The sequence below is a fragment of the Paroedura picta genome, chromosome 1 (genome assembly GCF_049243985.1).
Source record: "Paroedura picta isolate Pp20150507F chromosome 1, Ppicta_v3.0, whole genome shotgun sequence".
Lineage (NCBI taxonomy): Eukaryota > Metazoa > Chordata > Lepidosauria > Squamata > Gekkonidae > Paroedura > Paroedura picta.
The window spans coordinates 56,051,840-56,065,671 of record NC_135369.1 but is presented as its reverse complement, the minus strand read 5'-3'; the positions used below and the strand labels follow the sequence as shown (position 1 = coordinate 56,065,671).

The following is a 13,832-nucleotide window of genomic DNA, read 5'->3' as shown; positions in this document are numbered from 1 at the left end:
TCAAACGAGCAGCCAATGGGCGGCCGTTATCATGCTCCCGAAAAGCCCCTTTCCCTTTAAGGAAGGTTTAAAAAAAACAACCACACACAGACACGTTGCAATGAATCTGCGTTGATTCGTTGCAACGGAGAGACCCATCTAGCTAGCAGGTGGTGTTTGAGCTGCCGTTTCATCATTGTCACGCTCCCCCCGAATGAAAAAAAAATACACCCCCCCCACACGGGCGTGATTTTCGGCCGAAAATAGAGTGAAAAATAAAGGGAAAATAAACCAGCAAACGGGGCTGTGTGTTGCTTGGTGCTTGGTGACTGTAAACAGCTCTGGGGAGGGACTGCATCTGGGAAAGCCTCGCTGGGTAAACGAAGGCTCACCGGTGCGTTGATCTCCACTCGCTCTGAGGAAAAAAAATGGCGATCGCTTCACAGGAAGATCAAAGGAGAGAGCCAGGGACTTTGCAAAAACCGCAACAATGGTAATGCACAGAACTTTCCCACTAGTGTTGCAGATTGGTTGCAAGAGTGTAGCGCTTTCCAGAGGGTGAATCCACTTTTTCGGATTCCCCTGAAAGCGCTACAACGAAGCACTTTTTGCGGATCGGTTTCAGGAGTGTTGCAGATTGTCAACGATGTTGTGCATAACAGCAAATCAGTAGCGATTTCAATTTGCAACCATTGTGCAATTTTGAACGAGTGCGGAATGGCCCTGACAGTAACCTTGAAGCAAGGGGGGGAGATAAAGTGAGCAAGTAGGAAGGAAGGGATTAGAGTGCCTATACATTCTCAAATGTAAAGCAGTAACTGTTTTCTATTTCGTGACATGGGCCATGGCTCTACAGTGTGTATCTTAGGGTGAACAACTCCATGTGGGAAATTCATAGAGATTTTGGAGAGGCACATAGAATGGCTCGGTTTGAGGAAGGATAGCAACCTCTGCCAGTATATTGCCATGTGCACTATCCTCCAAAGCAGCCATTTGCTCTAGTGAAACAGAGAGAGCAGAAGCAATTTCAGAACTATCATTCTATTTCTCACAGGAAACATTTTAAATGTATAAGACTGACAAAAGTGATCTAAGGTGTATTGGGATGATTCTTCCCTTACAGATTACAGCATTAGACTAATTTAAATTTTGTATATTTATTATGTGTATCAGTAAAAAAAAAAGCAAACAACAGAACTGATAGAAAACTTACCTGCTACATAGTCACCAAAGCCGATGGTAGTTAGGGTAATAACTACAAAATAAATTGCATCTAGTGTATTCCACCCTTCTATCCTCTTGAATGTGACTGCAGGGAGAGCAACAAACAGCACACAACCAAACAGTATGAATATTATTGTTGATATGATGCGAATCTTTGTCTGACTCACATTCCATTTCTAGGAGAAAAAGAACAAACATGAGGGAGGGAAGAAAGAAATAATAATCCACTATTAGTAAAAGATTTTACTAATAAAAACTGTTTTGCGAAAATTCTCAAGGCAATGCCAAAGGTTTCAAAACCATGTAAGAGATAACATAGTAAAAAAAAGAAGAAAAAGATGACAATAGAATTCATTAAACCCATTAACAACATAAGATTTTTTTTAATTATACCTGGTAGACTTTTCTGGGAAATGGATTACAAATCTGGAGCCTGCCCTGTCCCAAGCAAGTCTGCAGGAGCATTTGCACCATGCCATCCTAGGTGGTTATTATACCCTTCTAAGTCAAATAAGTCCCATCACTCAAGTGGATCTTTTTGCTTAAACAAAGAAGTGAATTAGTAAGCCTACAAACATGCCAATCAATGCACTCTTGATACTGTTCAGTTAGGAGGAGGCACAAACCTCAGAAGACATGTAGCAGGGAGAGCTACACTCAGTAGGGTTGTCAGGACAACCAGTGACAGATTAGAGGAGACCATTCTGCTTAAAATTCTGTTACATTCTGCATTAAATCTAAAAGTGGGATTGCCTGGCAACCAGTGACTGATGGGGGGCTTACGAGGAGAAAGAGAAAAGCTCAGGCAACATTGCTGGCATCCCACAGAAAGTGGGATCATCATGCCAGCAACTTCCTGGATATGCTCTGGTATTTGGGGGGAAACTCTATGGTAAAGATGGCTTCTATCATAGAGTTTTTGCCCAAATACAAGAGGGTCATCCAGAAGTTGTTAGTATAATGATGTCACTTCCTGTACAATGCTGGCTATGTAGCCTGTGTTTTCCTCTTTCTACTGGTAAGTTTCCCCTCCAGCCAGCTGATCACCAGCTAGAGAGTGTCCCCTTTCAGTGGGGGGGCCCCCACTTCCATGAGGGTAGTAGTCTGGCAACCCTAGTGATAAACAGTGACATCCTAGGCAAAGTTACACTCTTTTAACTCAATTGATAAAAAGAAGCCCGTGACTTACCAAGGGCGCCCATTGACGGGCGGAGGAGCAGGCGCCAAAGAAGAGGCGCGAAGGAGCACGGGCCGGAGCGTCAGGAACGGCCCGACGCGGACGTCAGGGCGGGGCAGTGACGTGGGGGGCTATAAATAGCGCCACGTGCACTGGCCCCGGCCTGTTTGCCGCCCAGAAGCTGCCGCAGCAGGAGGCTTCCCCACCCACCCTCCCTAAGTTGCATTGTTAGTGTTTCTGTGTGTGTTGTTGGATGGAAAATAGAAATAAAAACAATTTCTTGTCACAGCTGGCGGGAGGACATAGGGGGAGCCCGAGTTTTTGGGGGAGGACGGCTTGCGGCCCGACTCCCAGGTTGGGACCTCCTAAGAGGTGGCTGGGTGTGAACGAATCTGACCCTCTGTGGAAGAGGCTCCGGGGTTCACACGGCCGAGTGGCCTGAGGTTGGACCAATGGAGGTGTGCGCCCCCTGCGGTACCTCAGGCGGGCACTTCCCAAATTAGGTCTCTAGTGGCTGGAAGGACCTCGACTCCCGGCTGGGAGTAGGCGAAGGTGTCCTGGTTTGGCCACTAGAAGGGCAGGTGCAGCGGCTGTGGTCGGCTGACCACAGGCAGGCTCTCCCCTATGTCCAACCAACACTTCCTGTTAAATAAAAGCTGTGGCCGGTTATGCCAATTTGAAAACATGTAGCGTGTCTTCATTGGGCCGGGAATGCCATCCTGCCTGTCAATGGGCTTAGTATAGTATCACTCTGCTGATGGTACTATGGCTCTTCTATATAATTTTAAACTTTAAAATGAGCCAGACTGCCAGCATTTTATATAATTGTAGCTTCCTTTGAACTGTTTGCTCAGTCTAAATCACATCCTTGAGTTGCCATTAGCTGCCACAGAAATAAATGTATGTATGTATGTATGTATGTATGTATGTATGTATGTATGTATGTATGTATGTATGTATGTATGTATGTATGTATGTATGTATGTATGTACACAACAGCTGTATATTTTCCAGAGAGTCAGTCAGGCTTTTTCCCTACAACTATTGTCTCCAGTAAAAAGAGTGTGGCAACACTAAAACAGGTCAGTTAAATGAGATGAAAAATCAGGTGAATAAGGTTAAATAGCAGCTCGGAAGGAGGCAACTGAAATTAGTAAAAAGACTACACTTTTTAAATACAATTCTGAATCCTTTTCCCCAGTAACTTGTACCTTTTAAAAACACTGATACATTTAAATACAAATTCCACAATTTCAAACCATGTATGATGTGTTGCTTTAGAAAACAAAAACTACATTTTCAAGTAACCAACCAAACCCTACCATGAATAGATGTTACATACTAATGTGTGTCCATATTTATTCAGAAAAAGTATATACTGCTTCTCCAAAGAGCTGCTTGAGGAAGCTTGCAACTGGAACAATAAAACCAAATATAATCATTGAAAACAAAACAAAGCCATTCAAGCCACTAAAAACAAGCTTTTGCCAAACAACCCCTGAAAAGCAAGCTCACCACTGAAATAAGCCAGCAGAAAATAAGCCATTAAAACAAACCAGGACATAAGAGCATAAAACACTAATCAAGCCATCTAAATGATGTTGATAAAATAAATCTCAGGCCAGAAGCTGACCACAAAACATTTGAAAGAGAAAAAAAGATAAAGGAATATCTTAGCCTGGTGCCTAAAAGAAAGTAAACTAGACAGGAGGTGAGTCTCACGTATCAGGGCATTCTAGAGGCATAGTGACACAATTGAGAAAGTCTGTCTCTGGCTGCTTCCTACTTCTGTTTTAGAATAAAAGTTTCTTTAAAAAATCAGTGGAAACAGGTGTCTGTTAAAAGTGGCAGTGCTACCTAAGATTGCTCTTGGCTCATGGTGGATTTCATATCACTGTTACCTTTATCATCCTTACATAATCCAGTCAAAACAAACCCCAGTATGGCCACCATATTTCTGCTTAGAGATTTAGTGCTGAAATAAAAATACTTGACCCCAGTTGTTTAACCACCAGGCTGCATTTTCATGACACTCACTACACACCCATACTAAAAAAAATGAACTCATGCACACAGAACTGAAAACCAATAAAGAACTCTTGAAAAGAGCTGGTCAGCTAGCCTCCCCCCCCCCAGCACAGTTTTATAACGTTGCTTTAAATGCCCACTCAGTTCTTAATCAAACTGAGAGGAGTTGGCCCACCATTTTCCTTTATGATGCTGCATTGATGAAGAACACAAGAATATCATTGCAGAGGTTTTCAAAGTATTTTAGAACCAAAGTTGATGTTACATGCAAATATATGTAACAATGTCCCAATGAACTTTTAAACAAAAATGGTTTCAGGAAGAAACAATATAGAGCTGGAAATAGGATGAGATGTGTGACTTTGAGCTGGGAACTACAAACAGAGAACTGCTAAACATCCTCTCCACTCACCATTCTCAAATTTACATAGCCTTCTTCTGCCAAACTAATGTGTGTCAGTATGCATTGGTTAGATTTAGATCTTAGACAATGGCAAATATCTGACTTAACACATCATTATGCAAAAACCCAAGATTAAATCAGCAGTGTATTATTGTGAATAGTTTGCTTTGAAAAGCAAGGAAGCTTTTGATACTTTCCCCACTATATATGGCTCATTTTACTGTCATATCTATTATCTATTTCCTGTTCTTTAAAATCACATCTGCTAAGGTATAGCAGCTATTTAAATTTTAGAAAATGCATGTCATACTCACAACAAATGTATCTTCTACTTTGGCAATTCCTTTCCCAAATATGGTCCCTAGCTGATCTCCAACTCCAGCCAACAGAAAACCAAACAGAGGAATTCCTAGTAAGGCATAGATGATGCAGAATATCTTTCCACCTTCTGTACGTGGTGAGATGTTCCCAAATCCTAAATTACAAACAACTTGAGCTGTTGATAAATCAGTTAAAGGCATTAAATTACACATCTAATTAGTGCTGCAGATAAGGAAATTGAAAAAAAACATTCCCTGGGAGTACATAAATCACATCAATAGAGTGCAATACTCACATAGAAATCTTATCCTAATTTGATTGCTAAAATCATCTCAAACTGAACTATATCTCAGATGCTATATGTAGAATCAATCTGCCTTCCTAACACAGCTGGAAGATACTGAAGAACCCTCTTAATTTTCACATAATTATATTATTATAATATCTTACTCAGGCATGCTTCCAATTCATTTCAATTTTTGTGACAGTTCAGACAGGGCCAGATACTCAAAGGTAAAGTATCATTGGCAGTAGAGTCCCATACAATTACTCCAGTTTAGATTTAAATTTATCAATTTAATTAGATTTAGCCTGGAGTAACTCTACCATAGGATTAGATGGTACATAATCTAAAAAATTATATATCTAATATATAAGATTAATAACCTCTCTTGTGGAAAACCTCTCTCCCACCAATAATATTCTTTTTTTTTTGTAATGTGCATCTGGATAAAACAGCTATTATTTAGTTAAGTTAAGGGGCAGGACTGATTGAGCCAATAAGCAAAGGCACAGATCTCCTTAGTAGTATTCCGAGGATATCCTTGAAGTTATCTTGTTCCAAAGCTGTTTTGCTCCAGTGGAAAAAAATAAAGCAATTAATTCTCACTCTAGTAGAGAGCATTAGTGATGTTGGACTTTAGGTATAAAATGATATTTATTTAAAATGTTTGCATACCACTTTTCTGGTTTATGCTCAACAGTTTCCAACAGATAATACCAAAAAATTTAGAATCTTTAAAATAACAAGATTCATGCTGCCCTGCCCAAGCAGAAAACCTAAAATAGATTATTAAGTTCCATAATAGAGGAAGAAAACTTCAGCTTTAGAAGTGATTAAAATTCTAATTCACAGAAGTTGATGCCTCACAACTCCAAATGCAGGCAGAGTTATTAAGCAAGAGATAGAAGGCATTTAGTAGTAGTAGTAGTAGTAGTAGTAGTAGTAGTAGAAGAAGAAGAAGAAGAAGAATTGATTCTTATATGCCACTTTTCTCTACCCAAAGGAGTCTCAAAGCAGCTTACATTCACCTTCCCTTTCCTCTCCCCACAACAGACACCCTGTGAGGTAGGTGATGCTGAGAGAGCCCTGATATTACTGCTTGGTCAGAACAGCTTTATCAGTGCTGTGGTGAGTCCAATGTCAGCCAGCTGGTTGCATGTGGGGGAGTGCAGAATCAAACCCAGCTCACCAGATTAGAAGCCCACACTCCTAACCACTACACCAAACTGGCTCTCTGTCAAATCAGAAAATTTCCAACCATTCCTGAATGATAGAGAAAATTTAAACATAGCATTTTGGATATTAGAGAATACAGTTCTGTAAATTTCTGCCTATACAGCCCTATTGAAAAAGGTATGGATATTAAACAAGCATTTTAACTTAAAATACAAAATCTTGTCCAAACCATATATACTAAATATCATTTCAGTTTGGCTTTGCAATAACTAAAAAAGAAAAGAAAACAAATGGAATGTTGAACTGGTATATTAAATCCATTGTGTTACTATTTTTTTCATTCAGTTCATTATTTCCCATGAAGCTTTGTTACAAAGAAAGCTACATGTACACCGCAGCTGTATATTCTATTGGATATTATTTTATGTCATCATTAGATTCTACTGTAATTTGGATTCTTATTCCCATGGCTACTCTTGTCATTTGACCAGCATCCAAGTTCAACATTCTCTGTTCAATTCCTTTCTTTGGGACACACATTGCATCTGAAGAAGTTGATTATAATGACATTTCTAACAGGAAAGACTTTCAGGTCGTACACAAAAGCAGAAGCAATCACCATGTAAAGAAGGATGAGCCATATTTTTAATTTAATATGTCTTTCAGTCTGGAGAGCTGTTATGGGCTTGGCTCCCAGTTCTGGACTTATAATGAATCTGAAGACTAATCATTAGTAGAGACCCTGGCCCATGAAAACTAAATGGGAAAGCTGAATAAGGTTAAAAGACCAATGGTGACTTTAGCCTTCCTAATTTTGCTTTGCTAAAACCGAGACAGTTTACCTCCTACTTCTACAAAATACATGGCATATTAAGTTTAAATTATTCAGTACCTAGCACCTGAATTAATTATATACATTAATGTTTCACTCTTCCAGACAAGTGCATTTGGCCCATCCATCACTGAGCTAATAATTCAAACACAACACACTGATTGCTGTACTTAGCAAGGTAATATGGTATAATTTTAGGAATGAAATAGGCTGCATTTTCCTCTATCTTGTCTTTTCCATCCTTTAGTGTAGCAAAACCTAGTCTAGCAAGAGCCACACTCTCACACACACGTTTTACCATTTTTATTGCACAGCCTGTGATTCCTGTGTCGTATACAAATAATGGAGTCCCATACACCTTCTGAGCTATGTATACTCACATTGTAAAACCATGGCCTGTTTTCTGGTTGTTGTGGATTTTCCGGGCTGTTTGTTTATCCAGTTTGTTTATCCAGCCAAGGAAATCAATGCATAAAAGCAGACATCCACCTGCGTATGGTCCAATGATAACTCCAGGCACAAATCAGATGTCTACTGGAATTTACATATGAACATAATTGCCATCTCTTCCACTAAATTGCTTTCAGAAGAATTACCTTTCAATGGAGTATTATGCATTCAAATGTTTACCCAGATATGTGTTCCAATTGGAATTCTGGTAAAAAAAACAGCATTTGGAGATTACCTCTTAAATTCAACAATATTAGACCAGACCACGAAGATTTGGATTTGACCTATCTTATAATAGCTTTAAGAGCCTCTTGTGGCGCAGAGTGATAAGGCAGCAGACATGCAGTCTGAACCTCTGCCCATGAGGCTGGGAGTTCAATCCCAGCAACCGGCTCGAGGTTGAACCAGCCTTCCATCCTTCCAAGGTCGGTAAAATGAGTACCCAGCTTGCTGGGGAGTAAAACGGTAATGACTGGGAAAGGCACTGGCAAACCACCCTGTATTGATTCTGCCATGAAAACACTAGAGGGCGTCATCCCAAGGGTCAGACGTGACTTGGTGCTTGCACAGGGGATACCTTTACCTTTACTTATAATAGCTTTAAATTGTATCTCAAAACACCAATACTCAATTGTATTGGTGAATATCTGCCAGAATTGTTTAATGTTAAATATATATACAGAATTGAGAGAGAGAGAGAGAGAGGGCAGTGATGATGATGATGATGATGATGATTGTGTGTGTGTGTGTGTAATGGGGAAGGAAAACTCGAGAACACGTGTCACATAGAAACCCCTCCCACATTAGTTGTAGCTCATTCCGTGAGGATCTTATTTAGGAAAGAACATTGTTACATCATTACCTCCTTTTAATTCAGTTCATCACTCAGCATTGTTTCACTTTTATTATGGTCTGCAACATTTCACAGTACCAACAGTATTTCTCATCTTGCACGTAAAATTTCTCTTGTTAGAATAATTGTAATATGCTATATTAGGATATTGTTATCCTTTGCCCCAGGACCGAGCAATCACTGTACAGAAAATTCTTTTGCATATACTAAGCATAATTATCTCTTTCAGATTATTTTCATTATATTCTTTTTTTTTTAATGAAGTCTTATACACAGACAAAATCTCTTAATCTTTTCTTCTGAGGAGCTTGATGTGGCAGATGTGGCAAGAGCAGAGATACAGGACGTTTCAAACATATTGACTCAAAATAACTTTAAATTCAGTAGGAGCTACTGCTTGATGACCATGTTTAGAATTCAGCCTAAATAACTTGTGGTTCCTGCTAGAAATGTGCCTTTAGTTCATCTGAACTGAAAAAAAATTTCAGCACAGCTGACATGAATAAAAGCTGATTTCTTCCCCACACCCCCATTGTTGCCTTTCATTCAGGGATATTCATTTATACCAGTTAGCTGTCTGTTTTATTCCTCTCTCAAAAGGATCATGGAAATGGCTCCTGGTCACTTAAATCTAGCAGCTTCACAGGTCTGTCTGGCAGCCATTTAAGCCCTCCCTTTTGTTTCCCCTCTTCCAGATGAAGGGAAGAAAATGGAATTGCCTTGCAGGGGAATACCTTTTGCCATGAAAGACTCGGAGATAACTTCTTCTTTTTTGGCTTTAAAATAGGCCACAACTTTAATAATAACTGTTGAGCGTTGGGAAGCATGGAGAAAAAGAACCAGACCTTTTGTGGCCCTCGGGCCACAAGGCAGCCAATTAATTATGCCAGCAGGCATGCACAGGACCTTCCAGCACCCCACCAGGCTTCCCGTGCCCCCAATGACCTGCTGGTTATCAGGGAGGTGGCAGAGTTTTGGGAACCCGCTGAAGCACGAACCTCTTCCGGGTTCCCTTGCCACCCGGAAATGCAGCTCTCCCATCAAGGCCCATCCTCCATGAGTGATGGCTGCCTGACTCCGCCTACACACAACCTCTGCCGGGTTCCCTTGCCACCTAGAAATGCGGATCTGCCATCAAGGCCCATCCTCCATGAGTGATGGCTGCCTGGCTCCACCTACACACAGCCTCTTACAGAGGCCCCCTCTCGAGAGCAGGCCAGCATGCAGGCAAGGTCTGCTCACATATGGTTCTTCCCCATGCCCAAATCCCGCAAGTTGTGACGATAAAATATAAAACAATGGTTATTTTATTTATTAGTATTATTTAGCACCAACCAAAACATCTAGTACATATCTTAGTTTCTTGAACACCTTGAAAAAACAGGGAGGGAGGGTGGGCAACAGTGCCGGCAGGGAAGAGGGAAAGAGACATGCGCCCCTTTTCCCCTTCCCCTATAAGGAGAAAGCAGAGGAGGCTGGGGAAAGCTGATCTGGCCCCCTCCACCCCAGCCTCCTTGCAGCCACGCGCCGAGGCTGCCCTGGAGGATTCTGGGACTTGTAGTCCCCTCCTCCAAGTCCTTTCTGGTGAGGGCTTCCCCACCACGGCAATATCGACCGGGGTAAGTCCCAATCGCCTTTTGTTGGAATGGCTTACAGGCATTCCAGTGATCCTGTTTGTTTCTACTGAAGTGGGGGAGTGAAATGGATCCCTGAAATGACTGCTGGCCTTGATGTGTCTGCTGAGTTTTCTCCACAGGATCAGCTATTTAGTGGACATTTAAATGGATCTTTGTCCCTTTAAATGCCTTGGAGCCAAAAAACTTGGCATTCCAAGATTTGGGAATATAGGGAAATATCAGGGGCTTTACGCACCGGGATCTTTGTTGCAAATTGGTCACTGAATGAAAAATCGCCATTTAAAATAGTGGAATTCGTCGTTATGCATACCTGCCTTTGTAGTGGAATCCAGTTGCGTTTTGTAGCGTTTCCCACAGCTTCCGGTCTCGGCAGAAAAGGAAGCGCTATTGCCAAGCTCGTCCCGCCCCTGGCCGTCAAGCAGCCAATGGGCAGCCGTTAGCATGCTCCCAAACAGCCCCTTTCCCTTTAAGAAAGGTTTTTTAAAAAAAAAAACAGACCCATTGTAACGAATCTGTGTAGATTCGTTGCAACGGAGAGACCCATCCAGCTGCCTAATGTGAGCTGTCGTTTGATCGTATGATCGTTGCCACGCTGCCTCGAGTGATAAAAAAAAAATCCCCCCCCCCTCTCACGGGCCCGATTTTCGGCTGAATTAATGTGTAAAAAATAAAGGGACTTTATTTCAGCAAACGGGCTTTTATGTGGTTTGTGCTTAGTGACTAAAGGTGAAGGACTGAAGCCAGGGAAGCCTTTAAACAGAAAGAGGCTCGCTGGTGCGTTTATCCCCGCTCGCTCGGAGAAAAAAAAATGGCAATCGCTTCGCCGGAAGTTTGGAGGACAGGCTCAGGAGGAGGGACTTTGAAGAAACCGCAACAATGTTAACGCACAGGTCTTTTTCGCTAGTGTTGCAGATTGGTTGCAAGAGTGTAGCGCTTTCCGGAGGGTGAATCCACTTTTTGGGATTCCCCTGAAAGCGCTACGAAGAAGCGCTTTTTGCAGATTGGTTTCAGGTGTGTGGCAGATTGTCTACGACGTCGTGCGTTATGGCAAATCAATAGCGTTTCCAATTGGCAACCATTGTGCGATTTTGAAGCCGTGCAAAAAGCCCCTCAATATTTTCTGGGTCCATTGTAACTGAACATGAAATAGGGGGTTGAGTGTTGCACATGCATAGTTCCTGCTTCTGCATTCAAGACTAATGTGAAGGGGGGTATTCTGCACTTCTCCCTACAAAACCTGAAAAAATGCATCTCAGGTCCCCAAGGGAAAGAGCAAGCAACTCCATCTCCTCATCTGGCCCAGAAGTCCCTTACTACTGCAATCTTTGGCTTGCTACAAATGGCAGCAGCCATATTTCTTTCAGTTTTCCTTGCTAGAACAGATTGTACTATTTCACAGTGGCTCCAAGCCTTTTTCAAGGACAGATTGCAGAAGGTGGTGCTGAGACTATTGCTTTACATTATAACTATTGTTTTATGGATGGTACAAGGTCAATCATGTCACTAGAACTATTTCACAACTTGAAACTGAGGAAGTAGTTTGGAGATTTAGACTTACACTCAGGATAATTAATGTGTAACAAATTCCAGTGTGCACTAGTCTTCTCTGCACTGTTCCAATTTTAGTATATGTGCTACAGAAGCGAGCACAGCCAACATGTGCTATTTTACTTACTGTAAATGAGCAAAATGTAGATTTCCTCCAGAGAAGACCTCCATGATGCATGCTAAGTGTTCACTTGTCTATCTGACATTTTATCACAAAAAAGCTGGGGTGAGTCATTTGGGAAGGAGCATGATCCATGCAACGGTCACCTCCAGACTAGACTACTGTAACTCGCTCTACACGGGCCTGCCCTTGTCTTTGACCCGAAAGTTACAATTGGTACAGAATGCGGCTACTGGGGTCCTCACTAGAACACGTTGGAGGGCCCACATTCAGCTGGTACTCCAACATCTGCACTGGTTGCCAATTTGTTTCTGGATCAAGTTCAAGGTTTTGGTTTTAGCCTTTGAGGCTACACGCGGCCTGGGTCCTGCCTACCTACGGGATTGCTTGGTTGGTTATGGTTGCCACTAGGCCCTTCGCTCAGCAGGTGCAAACCTACTGGTGGTTAGGGGCCTTCAGGATGTTCGCCTGGTCTTGACCCGGGCTTTTTCAGCCCTAGCCCCAACCTGGTGGAATGAGCTCCTGGAAGAGCTAAGGGACCTGTCGGAGTTAACAGCTTTCCGCAGGGCCTGCAAGACAGAGCTCTTCCGCCAGGCTTACGGTTGAGGCCAGGGTGGGCGGTCCCGACATTAGATCTGGGCTCCCTGGGTTCATCTGAATGATCTGATTGCCTCACTCCCATATTAGCAACCTGTCCCTTGGCTGATATGGGGTGGTTTGGGGGAGGTTAGTGGGGTTAGTTAGTATTCGCCTGTTGCCTAACATTGATAACGTTGATAGAGGATTGGTTTTAATGGTTTTAACTATGGGTTTTATTGCAATTTTTATCTTGTACATCGCCATGAGCCTAAGAGAACGGCAGTATAAAAGTTCAATAAATAAATACGTCAAAATAAGAAAGCTTAAAGGAGTGAAATATGCTATTTCCGAGTCTGATTGTATGTAATATGACAAATTTAATACAGTGACCATATTTTTGACAGAGTTTAAATATAATAAGGTGTATAGCACCAGACCCCCTTCAAGGATCGCTGCCTTGTTGTGGCAAGGGGGCTTGCGTAGTTCAGTGAAGCTATGAGCTATGCCGTGCAGGGCCACCCAAGACGGACAGGTCATAGCTGAGAGCTCTGACAAAAGGTGATCCACTGGAGAAGGAAATGGCAAACCACTCCAGTATCTTTGCCATGAAAACTCTATGGACAGTTCCAATAGGCATAACGATATGACGCTGGAAGATGAGCCCCTCAGGTCGGAAGGTGTCCAATATGCTACTGGGGATGAGCAGACGGCTAGTACGAGTAGCGCCAGAATGAATGAAGCGGCTGGGCCAAAGCCGAAAGGACGCTCAGTTGTGGAAGTAACTGGTGGCGAAAAGACAGTCCGATGCTGTAAAGATTTTTATTCCATAGGAACCTGGAACGTCAGATCCATGAATCAAGGCAAGCTGGACGTGGTTAAACAAGAAATGAGAAGACTGAACATCGACATTTTAGGAATCAGTGAACTAAAATGGACAGGAATGGGTGAATTTAATTCAGATGACCATCAGGTATACTACTGTGGACAAGAATCTCGCAGAAGAAATGGAGTAGCCTTCATAATCAATAAGAGAGTAGGAAAAGCAGTCTTGGGATACAATCCCCAAAATGACAGAATGATCTCAGTTCGAATCCAAGGCAAACCATTCAACATCACAGTGATCCAGGTCTACGCCCCAACCACAGCTGCTGAAGAGGATGAAGTTGATCAGTTCTATGAAGCCCTACAACACCTTCTAGAAGCAACGCCCAAAAATGATGT

The 13,832-nt window shown here is 42.2% G+C and overlaps 1 protein-coding gene across 4 annotated transcripts in view; it reads right to left on the bottom strand.

Annotated features, from left to right (window-relative positions):
• The window catches only part of KCNK2 (potassium two pore domain channel subfamily K member 2), a 176,248-nt gene that overhangs the window by 36,755 nt on the left and 125,661 nt on the right, over positions 1-13,832 (bottom strand). For 3 of the 4 annotated variants that reach the window (XM_077339282.1, XM_077339291.1, XM_077339309.1), the window contains 2 exons: positions 5,126-5,307; positions 1,193-1,379 (listed from right to left, as the gene is read on the bottom strand). In XM_077339282.1, coding sequence (XP_077195397.1) covers positions 1,193-1,379; positions 5,126-5,307 — 369 coding nt within the window. The remainder of the gene's footprint in view (positions 1-1,192; positions 1,380-5,125; positions 5,308-13,832) is intronic. The other variant, XM_077339300.1, reaches the window with a different exon arrangement.